The sequence below is a fragment of the Terrapene carolina genome, unplaced genomic scaffold, assembly GCF_002925995.2.
Source record: "Terrapene carolina triunguis isolate 2854851 unplaced genomic scaffold, T_m_triunguis-2.0 Scaffold498, whole genome shotgun sequence".
In the NCBI taxonomy this organism is placed as follows: domain Eukaryota; kingdom Metazoa; phylum Chordata; order Testudines; family Emydidae; genus Terrapene; species Terrapene triunguis.
The window spans coordinates 136929-151426 of NW_020664849.1; the positions used below are offsets into that span (position 1 = coordinate 136929).

The window sequence follows — 14498 nt, forward strand, 5'->3', positions numbered from 1 at the left end:
AGGTTGGGGGATGTGCAGGGAGGGATCTGTCTGTGGGGGGATGTGCAAGGAGGGGCCTGTCTATTGGGGTGTTTAGGGAGCTACACAGGTCGGTCGGGGGGATGTGCCCATGATCTCACAGCAAACGCCCACATTTTCTCACAGTCTCATGTGTCCTCTCTCATTACTTTCAGTGAGTTGAAGACAAGATGGCCTCCCTCAAGCTGGCCATTTCCCTATAGCTTTTGCACATGGAAGTGAGGTTGCCCCTAGTGGACATGGAGACTGAAGCCAGACTGTTCTCAGGGAAGATGGCTGCCTCTGTTAGGAGGCTGAACTGGAAGCCATGAGGTGACAGGGGAATACAGGGAACAGAAGGGAGGCTGAAGATGTGCAAGTAGATATGAGGGACAGGAGGGATGAATGGGGGGTACAGGGAGAGAGACAGGGACATAGGGTATATGGGGTGCAGGAGGAGATGGAGGAAGGTGGGGCAGGAGAATGTGAGGTGCAGGAGGAAACTGAAGAGGCAAGAGAGGAGTTGGGAACATCTTTCAAGTGCAAGGGAAAATGTGAGGGGTAAGATGCTATAAAGTGATAGGGAGGGAAACTGGGGACAGGAGTGTTGGAGGCAGAGGGGGATAACGTGAGTGGGGAGAGGAGACTTGGTGGGGTTGATAAGGAGGCGTTGAAGGGAGAGAAAAAGGTCAGTGATAGGGGAGGAGAGTGGAGAAGCTTTGGCCACCATTCTAGGGGTTAAGGGATTAGGTGGAGTCCCCCTTGGAGCCCTCAGTGGTGAGGCTGCATTCTGATTGTGCGCTTCACTTTGAATTTTGACCCTGAAATGATTTCACACACATTGGGGCCAGGCAGCTCCCGCTAAAAAATGCAAAACCGGAATGCAGTTCAGAACCTCACATGGGCTTACAGATCATTGGCGGTTTTTCTTTTTTTTAAAAACTTGTGATTTTGGGGAGAGGTCACACTCATGACCAAAGGGGAGATTTCCAGAAGGATTAATGTGCAGACCAAATGTACTGGCGGCAGGTGAGCGAAGTAGGGAGCAAGTGGGGAGAGTGCCAGAAATGAAGGAGAGGGAGAGAGATGAGGGGATTTCTGCATGAGCCAAGAAAAGGAGGGAACTGGGAGGAAAGGGAAGAGATTTCTGGCCTGACGCAGTTGAGATCCGAGCGGGAGCTGAACCCCTCACAGTTGTGAGAAAATTATGAAGCCAGGGGAGAAGGTGATCGGATTTTGGAGCTATGGATTGTGCCCCTCTGTAGCTCCTCTTGGTCCCCATTTTTTTTCCTGGGTAAGTGTGGGGCTCCTTCTGGTGGTATCTCCAGTTATCATGGATGTGAGTCTGCCAGGTCGTACCCTCTGCTGGAAATGTGAGAGATTAAATCATCCCTGGATTCTCTTTCCACTCTGCAGGTGCCGGGATCCTGAGCAAAGCTGAGATACAGTCTCATGAGGAAGGGCCTGAAAACCTGGAGCTTCCGGACATGTTACAAGGGGGATCAGGAGAGACTGCTTGCCAGAGTCCTCAGCAGGAAGAAGCCTGCGAGAAGCAGAAGAGGAACCAAGTCAGGAATGTGTCAGATCCCTTAGGAGAGTGTGAGAACAGATTCAGACTTCCCCAGCCACTTTCACAGGGCAGACCTGGGGCCATGGGAGATCTTAATAGCCAAGAGAAACCCCATAAATGTATAGACTGTAGGGAAAGCTTCCATGAAAAGCAGGAACTCTTGGCCCATGGGAGAGTCCACAGGAGGGAAAGATCCCATCCCTGTGCTGAATGTGGGGAGAGGTTCAAGCATCGGTCAGAGCTTTCTAAACACCAAAGATCCCACACAGGGGAGAGCCCCCATTCCTGTGGGGAATGTGGGAAGAGCTTCCGGCATCTGGCCACGCTTGCTGCGCATCGCCAAATCCACATGGGGGAGAGACACCATCCCTGTGGTGAGTGTGGGAAGAGGTTCAGCTGCCCCTCAGATCTCAGCGATCACCAGAGGTTGCATGCTGCCGAGAGGCGCTATGCCTGCCCTGAATGCAGGAAAGGATTCAATCACCCCTGCGAACTGAGCAGGCACCTGCGAATGCACACGGGTGAGCGCCCCTTCCCCTGCCCTGAGTGTGGGAAGGGGTTCAGCCAGAGCTCGGATCTCAACAAGCACCTGCGGGTACACACGGGCGAGCGGCCCTTTCCCTGTGCTGAGTGCGGGAAAAGGTTCAGCAATAGGTCGGATCTCAACAAGCACCTGCGGGTGCACACGGGCGAGCGGCCCTATCCCTGCACTGAGTGTGGGAGAAGCTTTAGCCAGGTCTCCGCACTCACCCTACACCAGAGAACCCACACTGGAGAAAGACCCTACGTCTGCGACGTGTGTGAAAAAAGGTACACGCACCCATCAAACCTCATTAAACACAAGAGAATCCACATGGGGGAGTGACCCTGGGGAAGGATTTGGGGAGAGAGAGCCTCTGGTGTGCTGCCAGAGAATCAGCAGCATCACAATGGCAGATCCCAAGGGACAAAGCCTCCTTGCAGATCGAGTGCCACGCAGACTGATTTCTAGCTAGAGCCTACCAGAGAATCCAGCTAGACAACTGAGACCTTGCCAGACATGGACTTCGCTCCAGACGTATGTGTATAATAATGTGAAACTGAGGAACAGGAACCACTACTACAGAGTTTGAGAAACATCGGCCCCTGCCCCTGACTCCCACCATCTCCTCCCAGAACCAGTGGTTTAAACCCCTGGGAAATGAGGAAGGGCTTTCTCTGAAGAGTTGTCCAGTGCCAGAAATCCCCCAGCAGCAATTAGTCCCTTACTTGCGTTTTACCAGTCAGGGGGTAGCTTGTCTCTTCTCTGCATCCGTATGAACTCATTTTGTTCCCTGCTCTGGCTTCCTCTATGGCTGGGATGGAGCCTACTTGGGGCTCTCTGCCTTTGGGTAAGGGAGGTTTCTTTAGATGTGTTTGGGATTCCCCTGCGACTTGCTAGGGCTGTGAGCAGGAGGAGGTAGAGAAACGGTTTGTCCCATGGGTTGGGGAGGCCCTAGCATCCACCTGAGAGATGGCTCCAGAACCTTGCACAACAGAGTCAGTTAAGATCTTTACAGATTCCAGACCTGATTGTCCTCTTACTCACAGCAGTTTTACACTGTCACTCTCTTGACTTCAGTGGAGTTACTCCTGACTTACACCAGAGGAGGACCAGGACCAGCATCCCCTGGAAGCTGAGACTAGATTTTATTCCTGTCAGGATTCTCAGAGCCCCCTGCCTAACTGATTTGAGGTGTAGATGTGGCCTTGGGGTAGGATCAGGCTGTTGGTGTCTGAGGACTGTTTGGAACTTCCCAGCAGATTTAGGATCTCTCCTTGGTGGAGTCCCTCCTCCCAGAGACTCTTCTCATGGGAGCCATGTAGTAGTTCTGCATGGTATTTTAATCCTACACTTCTAGGATTGCTGACCATATTTCTGCAAAGGAAGCAATGCTGTAACTTGCATGGGAGGTGCTTTCAGGCTTCCAGCAGCTCATTGGCCCAGACAGAAAAGCTACCTCATTCCTTTGGCCTTTATTTTATTTTATTTTCAGAGCATATTTTTTGGCAATTCGTGTTGTGCTGAACATGACCACAATCCCTTCCCTTACTGCACCCTCTCCCCATATACTTGATCCTGAACCAATTACAGCCTGCGTTTTAATGTGGATTTGATTGTTTGGTATCATTAGGCCTGGTGTTTCCTTCCCAGATTCATTTAAAACTCCAGTTGCTAACAGAAAAATTAATTACAACCCTAAGATTAGGAGAGACCCTGAATTTTCCCACTTTCAGTGACTTGAAATGTTTGCAAACTCTGGCTTTATTGAAACCAGCATAGGAAAAGGTTGTTCAGGATTCAAAATAAATGATGTTTCCTCAGCTCCAATACTCTCCTTGTATGTTTTCATCTACTGATTTCTTGTGGTGTTGGCACTCATAAATGCAGATCCAGTGGATAAGGGTCTGTCTACACAGAGTCAGGAGCACTAAGTAACAAGATGATGGGTTACATGCCTCACAGTGGCTTTAGGCTATGTCTATACTATGCACCTTTTAGTGACACAGCTGTGCCGCTACAGCCATACTGCTAAAAGGTGCGCAGCGTAGTCGCTCTTTGTCGGCAGGAGAGCTCTCCCGCCAACAAAGCACTATTCACACCGGTGTTTTTCGTTGGTAAAACTTTTGTCGTTTGGGGGGGCGTTTCACTGACGAAAGTCCAGTGTAAACAAAGCCTTACCCAGTGTCATAGATCTTCCTGTATTCATCCATATAGCATAGGAATAATGCAAGTCACAACACTCAGGCAAAGGAAACTGCAACAGAGTGTGAATTACACAGTTCTTTAAAACCAGAAAGGACTTTTATGATCACCTAGTCTGACCTCTTCCATAACACAGGCTATAGCATTCACCCAGTGAGTTCCTCCATCAAGCCTGGTTAAAATGGGTCTTTCAGGAAGACATCCAATCTTGATTTATCAGGGGGTAGCCGTGTTAGTCTGTATCCACAAAAACAACAAGGAGTCTGGTGGCACCTTAAAGACTAATAGATTTATTTGGGCGTAAGCTTTTGTGGGTAAAACACCACTTCTTCAGATGCATGGAGTGAAAATTACAAATGCAGGCATTATATAATGACACATGAAGGGAAGGGAGTTACCTCACAAGTGGAGAAACAGTGTTGACAGGGCCAATTTGATCAGGGGTGATCATAATGGTCCCTTCTGACCTTAAAGTCTATGATTCTATGATTACCAATTAAGGGACAATGCTGTAGGTTAGACAAGTGACTAGGGAAGGAGTTAAGTACACAGCACTAATGACTGAACTGACAGGGAGTGCTGTTAAATTCATTATAATCAGGTGAACAGGAAATCATATAAATAAATCAGAACAGCAGCAAATGAGGTACGTCAGTGAGTTACATACTGAGGCTCCATTCCGGCACTGAGCTCCAAAGGAGCCTGTTCACATGGAGCTCCTTTGCAGGATCAGGGTGTATGTAGTGTGATCAAAACCTCCCATAAGTACAACTGAATTGGTAATTGTGGTCAAAGGCAGCTGAGCAACAAGACAGCTTCTGAAACGGGAGTAAACAGAAGTGATATCAGAGTACTGATCAGGGCAGGAGCAGAAGACAAAGGTGGGAGATAAATAAATAGCTGGCTATTCAAGGAAGGTGCCCAATTAATTAAGTCATAAGCAGTAAATAGCTGAGACAAGGGAGCAGGAAGAGTCAGCCAGGTGAAGGGGATTTAATAATGCACCATGGCAGACTTTGGACATGTTTACTGGGTGGCAGCTGGGGAGGGACAAAAGGACTGGGATGCAGCTAGGGCCAGTGAGGCAGAGCAGGGAAGATGGCAGTGACACAGCTGGTCAGTGGTGGGGGCAGAGGGGCTAGATTGCCTGTCACAGAGGTGCAGTCCCTGGTGCCTCCTACTGAGTTACAAATCAGGCATTGCAGGGGCCAGGCAGTGAGAGGTGCTGCTAGCAGAATGCTGTTGGGAAGCAGGGCCGTTTCTCCTGTGGAGTTGATAGGATTTTTGTTTTCCAAGGTTGAGATCTTTCTCCTCTTCTGGCTGGCCTGCTTTGCTTATGGGTACTGCAAATACACACCTGCCCCAGAGCAGCAGAAAGGAAACCAGGGCTCTCCTATCACCTTACCTCCTTTCTGCAGCACTTCAACATATAGAGAGAGATATACAAGAGCTAGGTGTTATTAGTAAAAACAGGTAAGAACAGAATATCTTCTGGAGGTTTCAGGCACTGGGACTCCACTTAAGCCTCCCTCATTCTCCTGTAGGATGTGAGGGGGTGATGATGGCATAAGGGAGGGCGGAGGGCTGATTTCCCTCAGGCTGTGTAGTAGTGGCTCAGGTTCTTCTGCTCCAATCGCACATATAGGCTAACAGGAGCGGAGCTCTTGGTTAGTCTATAGTCTAAACATGGTCTCACTTGTTTCTGGCTGCGGCTCTGGCGTGGATTCTCTGGTGACGGGCCAGAGAGGATTTGTTACTGAAGCTCTTCCCACACTCAGGGCAGGGGAAGGGCCGCTCGCCCGTGTGGGAGCGCTCGTGCACGGTGAGATCAGCGAGGTACTTGAAGCTCTTCCCACACTCAGGGCATGGGTAAGGCCGCTCCTCGGTGTGGCTTCTTTGGTGTTTAGTCAGGTTGGAGAGCTGGCTGAAGCGCTTCCCACACTCGGCACAGGGGTAGGGCCGCTCACCTGTGTGGGAGCGCTGGTGCTTATTCAAGTCTGAGGGGTGAGTGAAGGTTTTCCCGCACTCAGCACAGGAGTAGGGTCTCTCCCCTGTGTGCAATCTCTGGTGAGTGGTCAGTGTGGAGAGGTGGCCAAAGCGTTTCCCACACTCTGCACAGAAATAGGGTTTCTCTCCTGTGTGGGTTCTCTGGTGTGTCTTGAGATGAGCTAGGCGGTTGAAGCTCTTCCCACATTCAGCACAAGGATGAGGCCTCTCACTCCTGTGGACTTTGCCATGCTCTGTAAGCTTCTGCTTTTCCCAGAACCTTTCCCCACAGTCTCTACATCTGTGGGGTTTCTCTGTCCTGAGAAAATTGCCTTGACAGTAATGGTCCCCTATGGTCCGAAGTCTCCCTGGTGCGGGGAGCTGGGTTAGTCTCCTGAATCTGCTCTCACGTTCCCCTGGGGGATCTGTCTCGTGAGCTGGGCTCCTCTTCTGCCTCTTGCAGGCTCCTCCCTGCTCACATTTGTGGGTAACACTCTCCCCTGATCCCCTTTCTGGTACGCTGGGCAGCAGCAGGTTTTCAGGCCCTTCGTCATGAGGCTGCTCCTCAGTTCTGCTCAGGATCCCGGCACCTGGATGGAAAGGACAATCTATTTCATGTGCTGCTGTTGTAAAGGAAAGTCACTCATCTCATGGCCATGACTGTAGCAGCCTCACATCCTCCCCACTGGAGATACCCCAAGAGGAGCCCCAGAGTCAGCCACACAGAAATGGGGCTGAGGGGAGCTGTGGAGGGGGAAAAGTCAGGAAGGCCCACATCCCATTCTTCATTCCCTTCCTTTTTCCCCTCAGACCCCGCCAGAAGGTTTTTACAGCCTCCTTCTCCTCCCCTTCAGCCCCATCACCTTGCTAAGCACCATACCACCCACTCTATACAGGCTTCTTTGCCAGTAGCCTCCCTTCTCTCACTCCTGCCCTCTCAGCTCACCTCCTTTGCCTTCACTCTGTGCCTCTCCTGTGCTTGTCTCTTTACCTCTTCTCCTATCTGAACATCCCCTTAAATCTTTCTGTCCCTTCACTTTTAGCTCTCTCTCTCTGCTCCTGGCTTCTCTCGCTCCCTTCAGCTCGCCCCAAGTAGTCTGTTTCTCTGCAGATCAGTTCCCACAGAAGCAGGACTAGCTAATCTATTTGGTACACCCCTCCATTTCAGGCAACTGCTTTTCCTGCTCTTCCTAAGGTGATCAGAGGGTGACGATCATGCTCTGTTTATTACAGAAATCCACTTAAAGTATTAGCTATTCTGTGTATGTGCCCTTTTGCTAAACCATGTCAGAATCCACTGCCAAACCTACTGCTGCCCAGGACAGTTTTCCCAGGATTTCTCAGCCCATCAGCGCCATAATGCCCAGTGCTGGGGCTCATTCTCCAGGCTTTATTTTTACTATATAATACATTACACCAGTATGTGCAGATATTCTTGTCCCTGAGTTTGGCAGTGAAGTCAGAGGGCCTGAATTCAGAGGGCTCCTGCATTCCCACTGCTACAGCTCCCTGAATGCCAGGAAGGACACAGAGGATAGTTCAACATTGTGGGGGCGGGTGACAAGGACTAGGGTCTGCACAGCTGTTCCTCTCATGGCCAGCCCCACCTCAATCACTGCTAAGGCACTGGAGCTTTCCTGGCCCAGGGATGATGAACTGTGACCCACAATACCTACTCTAAATTCCCTTAATGAGCACCCACTGCCACCATGCAGCCCCCTGTCTTTCTCAGGCATCACTCTTGCTTGCCTGTAGATGAAAGGCTCTATACAAAATTACAGTTCTCCAGAGCCATTGAGTTACCCTCCACAGACCCTCTGACATAGGGGTTCCCTTGTTACTGTCATCTGTGCCCCCTTCCCTTGCCCCCCACCTCCCCCTTGGTGAGAAGAACGCCCCTTATTCCCTGTACGTGGCTTATTACCAGTTTCCTGTAGAGCTTGATTCTCCTCGGCACAGGGCAACTTGGACTTGTTTTGTCCAACCTCCTCTGGGGAGACGCACTTGTGACTGGGTTGCAGTTGCTCCAGCTGGGAGTTCTCAGATTCCCATAATGCTTCAGGGGTCTCCATTTCCTCAACCTTTACGCGCACTGTGACCTAGGAATGAACCCCATACAAGCACATCACTTTGGAGCCAGGGCCAGAGATTCATGGGGAGGAGCTGTACTGTATCTAAAAGGCCATGCTGGCAAAGCGCTCCTAGCCCCTGACAGGGTCAAGGGACTTGGAGGACCTGCCTCACTAAAGTACAGACTCATCCCTCTGATGAGCTGAAGGGGAAGCCACAGAGGTTAATTTATTGGAGCCATGTCCTGTCCCAGCCAGTCAGGGCCAACATTGCAACTGGCATCCATGCAACTGGGGCCTTGTAAAGGACTGACAGGACATTACAGGCATCAGGCACTCCACTCTCAATGTGCCTGGAGGGCTTCCAAAGCATTCAAATTGGCAGGGTCCCACCTTGCCCCCTTGATCGCTATCTGAATCACCTGTCCTGTGGATTTGGCCACCCTGCAGTAGGGGCTGATAACATCTTGTAGATCTGCAAAAAGAACAGGAGTACTTGTGGCATCTTAGAGACAAACAAATTATCCTCAAATAAAATTGTTAGTCTCTAAGGTGCCACAAGTACTCCTGTTCTTTTTGCGGATACAGACTAACACGGCTGCTACTCTGAATCTTGTAGATCACATCTGCATCTCAGGCTTTGTAACCAAATGGAACACCACGAGCTTTTCCTCTCAGCCTTGCACACCCACACGTTTCCTGGGCATTCAGGCAGAGTCCTACCCTCGCTTTGAAAATCACTAGAGCTCCCAGGTGCACGTGGATGCATATTTATACCCACTCAGGCTTTTAATAATGTTGCCCTTGTTGAGTAAAAATGGTTCCTTCCTTGCCCCCTTTCCACAGCTGCAACATCCAAAATAACCTGCTGAACAGCATGTTTAAACACAGTAACCAAATCTCCCTCTCACCGTCCCCAATCTGACTGGGGCTTCACTATTGATCCAAGCCTTGGTGAGGCACTGAGTGCACTGTAACAGCAGCCACAGTTGCTCACGATGGGCCTGCTGAGAGGTACTGAGTGAAGGGGACAGGTGGGAGGCAGCAACATTTACAAAGAGAGAACACCAGGATCTGCAGAGCAGAGCATCACAGACCAGGGAGCTCTGGAAATCCCTGTAACTGGGGACCCAGCTGAGTCCTGAGTCCCGGGCAGCCCAGACCCCAGTGCTGAGAGCAGGATTACACAGAACAAGCCCCACTCACGTCCTGCCTTGAGAATTCCCTGTGTTCACCCAGCACCCAAACCTGCCCCGTCAAATTCCCTGCAGAGCCCAAAGGAGGCCGCTTCCTGGACATTCCCCTGCACCTGCTCTCACCTGCTGCTCCCACACTCCAGCCTCTCGCTGTCCCAGCTGGAAATCCTCGGCCAGGGACACAGCCTGGGCGCAGGTTTCCGGGTGACGTACCCAGACCCAGCTCTGGATTTCCTCAGGCAGGATGGTCAGGAACTGCTCCAGGATCAGCAGCTCCATGATCTGCTCCTTGGTGCGGATCTCCGGCTTCAGCCATTGATGGGAGAGTTCCCACAGGCGGCTGCAGACCTCTTGGGGCCCTTTGGCCTCCTGGTAGCGGAACTGCCTAAACTGAAGGCGCTGCATCTCTGTGCTGATGTTGCAGCCTCGCAGGATGGCTGCCTTCACCTTCCCATAGTCTCGGGCGTCTCTGGCATCCAGGCTGCTAATGGCCTGTTGGGCTTTTCCAGTGAGGGATGGCAGGAGTCGGGTCACCCACTCTCTTCTGGGCCAGTGGCAAGCTTCAGCCACTCGCTCGAAGGAAGCCAGATAGACCTCAATGTCATCCTCTGGTGTGAGCTCAGGCACTTCTGGGTTTCCCCAGGCCCAGGCTAATGCCGGTACAGCCTCAGGAGAGGTCCAGGGGGCTCGCAGCATGTCCTGATTTTGATTTTCCCAATGCTGGGGGATCTTCTCCCGTTGCTCAGAGCTGGATTTTTGTTGTCCTGTCCGGGACAATGGGGGACTTGCTGAGATGGGTGGCATCACAGCAGCATCTTTCCCTTCTCTCTCCGATTCCTTCCCTGGTTTGGGGCCTGCTGGATTTTCTGTTTCCACTTTGACATGCGTTAGCACCACGTGTTGTAGCGGACCCTGGATCTGCAGCCCCCGGGGCTTCCGACCACGGTGCTTTGCAGCCATTTTGTGCCTTGTGAAAACAGCCTTATCCCAGTTGAGGTAAGTGCTCTAGTTTTCAAACCTGCATCTCTCCCTTGTTCCTGCTGGAATGGTCCAGACTCCTGGGGCTCCTGCAGCAAAACACTGACTAGGGATTTCACTGTGTAACAAGGACCCCAGTAAACAGAAGGGAAAAGAGACACCCAGGCCTGATTCACCCAAACAGCCAGCTCCCCTTCAGCACAGACTAGCCCCCTGCTGACCCCTAATCCAGTACTGATAACTAAGCACTCAAAAATCACGAGTTTAGCTTTATCACCATGAGATTTACAACGATAAATGTTGGGTTCTGTTTTGCACCCTGTAGGATTCAGGTTTCCAAGCTTTTCTCTGCAGCCTTGTAGGAACTTACTACTTCGTTCATTTTAACCAATGCAGGGACTGAGCTGAAGCTCTAACAACATCATCACATATCCGGGGTCTTGTGATAAGCTTGTGAGTACTGGCAATAATGGTCATTTCAGCTCCCTGCCCTGCTCCCAGCACAGGAAGGCCCCTCCCTGAGTCCCTGACCCCCATCCAGCCTGACCCATATCCCCAGGTCCCTGGCTCCCCAGCACAGCCAGAACCCTCCCCCAGCCCCTGCCCATATCCCCAGGTCCCTGCCCCCCAGCACAGCCAGACCCCATATCCCCAGGTCCCTCCCCCCCTCCCAGCTCCCTGCTCCCCGGCCCCCCAGCACAGCCAGACCCCCTGCCCATATCCCCAGGTCCCTGCTCCCCCACCAGGTCCCTGCTCCTCCCCCCGCTCCCCGGCCAGACCCCTGCCCATAACCCCAGACCCCACCCGGAACCCCAGGTCCCGGCCGTCCCCCCGCCTCGCCTCACCTCACCTCACCTCGCCGCCCCGCCCGGACGCAGGGAGAGGCCGGCCCGGTTCCCCAGACAAAGAGGTTCCGCCCCGGCCAGCGCAGGGTTAATCCCCAGCACGAGGATTGGCCGCGATCGCTGTCAGTCAGAGCCCGGCCCGTCCCCCGCTCGGCCGCCCCGGGGGCTCAGTCCCTAGAGCCAGGCAGGGGGCAACGGGCCAGAGCTCGCCCTTCCCTCCCCCCCCCCCGGGGCTGCCCGTCTGCAGGCGGCTGGGACTGTGGCTCCCGGGCAGGGGGCCCTGCAGCCTTGGGCAGTGGTCTCCCCGCAGAGAGCTGGAGACCCCCGCCCAGGGCCAGCTCCCTTCCAGGATCACCAGTCAAGGGGATCCAAAGGGGCCACTTCCCCCCAGCATCTTCCTCGGACTGCCCCCCTGTAGGGGCTCTGGAGACACCCTGCCCCGGACACCCCTTAGTTCTCAGGAACCTGCCAGCCCTGACCTGGGAAACCCCATTTCAGGACCCTCTGTCCTCTCTAGCCCCTTTCTCAGCTCCCCTCTGAGTCCTCACACACTCGTCACTGGGATGAACAAAAGCAACAGGGTAAAAATCCTGTCCCCAGGTTCGGCCGATCGTGGCTCCCACTGGCTGCAGTTTGCTGTCCCAGGCCAATGGGAGCAGCGGGAAGCAGCGGCCTACACATCCCTCAGCCTGCGCCACTTCCCGCCGCCCCCATTGGCCTGGAGTGACGAACCGCAGTGGGAGCCGCGATCAGCCAAACCTGCGGACGTGGCAGGTAAATAAACCAGCCCGGCCTGCCAGGTTGCTTACCCTGGCGAGCCATGTGCCAAAGGTTGCTGACCCCTGCCATATTTGTTCCCAGTGTGGTTGAAGGGCGAGGAATTGACCTCAGAGGAGCCAAGTTGGCCTCAGTCAAGATAGTCCCCATTTTCCTGCAGCCTATGTGTGTGGCAGTGAGGCTGCCCTTGGTATAGGTGACTGCCCGTGCCAACTCCCATGGTTTTCAAGGAGACTGAAGCCAAACTTCTCAGGGAAGATGGCTGTGGCTCAGTGGTCAGAGGGCCGGGGGGGAAACAAGGAAATGGGACTGCAGGGAGGAAGACGAGCTAAGGCAGTGGTTCTCAAACTTTTGTATTAGTGACCTCTTTCACACAGCAAGCCTGTGTGCAATTGCCCCTTATAAATTAAAAACACTTTTAAAAAATATTTAACACTATTATAAATGCTGGAGGCAAAGCAGGGTTTGGGAGTGGAGGCTGACAGCTGCAACCGCCCATGTAATAACCTTGCAACCCCCTGAGGGGTCACAACCCCCAGTTTGAGAACTCCTAAACTAGGGGCAGAGCCCCTCTGAGCAGCCAGTAGGCAGGCTGCCACAGCGGTTTGGAAGGGGGATTTCTAGAGCTGAGGCTGAGGCCTGGGACCTCTGCTGTTCCCTGGACCCTCCTACTTCCTTCTGGTATCTTCCCCAGTAGTGTAAGGCTCCAGGACCTTTCCAGGAAGAGGTGAGCTCCTCCTGTGGCCAGCCCCATGTGCCCGTCCTTGCCACCTGCTTGCACTATAGGTCCATCTACATTTTGAGTAGGGAGTGCAATTTCCAGGTCGAGGAGCCCTAGCCACATTAGCTCTGATTGAGCTGGTGTGCTAAAATAGAGTGTAGCCATGGCGGTGTGGGGGCTAGCTGTCCCAAGAATGTGCCAGGCATCTTGTTGGACCGGTATATGTGGGCAGCTAATCCCTCCCGCCACTCCAACTACACTCTATTTTTAGTATGCTGGCTCAAACAGAGCATCTCGAGCTGTGAGTTACATCCCAGGTTGAAGTGTAGATATATCCTATGTCAGACAGGCCTCAGTGTCATCTGTTCCCTGGGCAGTGGGAGTGTAGGACTTGGGATCCAGCCCCTGTCTTGGCTCAGAGCCACACTGAGATCAGGAATATGTATGAGTTGTTGGAGAAGGCAAAAGCTAACCTAGACCTGGCTCCTCTTCCTCCACTTTCACTGGAGTCTCTCTCACTCCTCGTGTGAAGTCTACAAAGCATGTCTTGTCCCCCTCCAGTCCTTATTCATGGCCCTTTTGCTCTTCTTTTGGCAACTCACCAAGTCCTTGGAAAAGGACATTCTGCAATTCCATTTTGACATCTCAGGGCTGCTTTCCTGCGACATGCATGTTTCCAACACCAAGTCCTCAGCAGCAGCTGTCACAGCCCTTTCTGAGGATTTGGCCAATGGCTAGCCTGTTAGTCAGGGGTCGATGGCAGTGGTAATTCCTGAGTCTTGTCTCCATTACAGCTACCCCTGTTCGTTCCCAGAGAGCAGGTGCACCAGGAGTGAGTTATGACCTAACTTGCCAAGTCACACACTCATTCACACTGAGAACAGCTGGGCTGCAGGAAGCCAGGCATCCAGTCACAATGCACAAGACTCACTAACTACTTTGGAGTTGAAGTTTCAAGTCTGGTTTTACTTTGCTGGTTCAGGAAGCCCAACACGCCAGGACACGTGATGTCTGCATGGGAACAGCAAGATGCCTGCTCCAAAGGGTGAATATCTCTTCCAGGCACTCCGTGCAGATGCAAAGATGCTGGTCTGGCATCCATTCTGGCTAACCTGGTTCTTACACCTGTAACATTTTGAGGTAAGCGACACCAATTGTCTCCTCCCTACTGTAAATTCTCAAATACTGTAACGTCTTCTCTGGAGTGTTAGGTCCCTTATCTCCACTGTGTAGTTCCGCCTGGACGGCAAACAAAAAGGTAGGGGATAGATGGCTGGGGGTGGAGAGGCTGTCCCTTTATCACATGATATGGAAATCATGGGAATATAGGAATTGCCAGACTGGATCAGACCCAAGGTCCAACTAGTCCTGTATCTTGTCTGACTGTGGCTAGCATCAAATGCTTCAGAGGCTGGTGTAAGAACCCCCACAGTAGCAGATATAGGACAATCCACTCCCACAAAGTCTTATCCTGATTGCCTACAATTAGAGATTGGTTTAAACCCAGAAGCATGAGGTGTAATATCATCACCATCATTTTGTTTGTAATAATTATTGTAACTGGATATAAGAATATCCACATATGTATCCAATCCTTTTATAATCTTGCTAAGTTTTTGACCTCAAGAACTTCC

At 52.2% G+C, this 14498-nt stretch overlaps 2 protein-coding genes across 2 annotated transcripts in view; one reads left to right on the forward strand and one right to left on the reverse strand.

Annotated features, from left to right (window-relative positions):
- LOC112116694 (oocyte zinc finger protein XlCOF19-like) overlaps nucleotides 1-3568 on the forward strand; it is a 3703-nt gene extending 135 nt beyond the window's left edge. Inside the window, exon 2 of the mRNA XM_024214343.3 lies at nucleotides 1414-3568. Coding sequence (XP_024070111.2) covers nucleotides 1485-2432 — 948 coding nt within the window. The 5' untranslated portion in view covers nucleotides 1414-1484 and the 3' untranslated portion in view covers nucleotides 2433-3568. The remainder of the gene's footprint in view (nucleotides 1-1413) is intronic.
- Nucleotides 3569-4710: 1142 nt separating this feature from the next.
- Nucleotides 4711-11044, reverse strand: LOC112116697 (zinc finger and SCAN domain-containing protein 31-like). The gene is made up of 3 exons (XM_029913154.1): nucleotides 9667-11044; nucleotides 8203-8377; nucleotides 4711-6868 (listed from the first exon to the last, which is right to left on the reverse strand). The coding sequence occupies exons 1-3, from the start codon at nucleotides 10501-10503 to the stop codon at nucleotides 5985-5987; spliced, it is 1896 nt and encodes a 631-aa protein (XP_029769014.1). The 5' UTR covers nucleotides 10504-11044; the 3' UTR covers nucleotides 4711-5984.
- Nucleotides 11045-14498: the final 3454 nt, after the last annotated feature.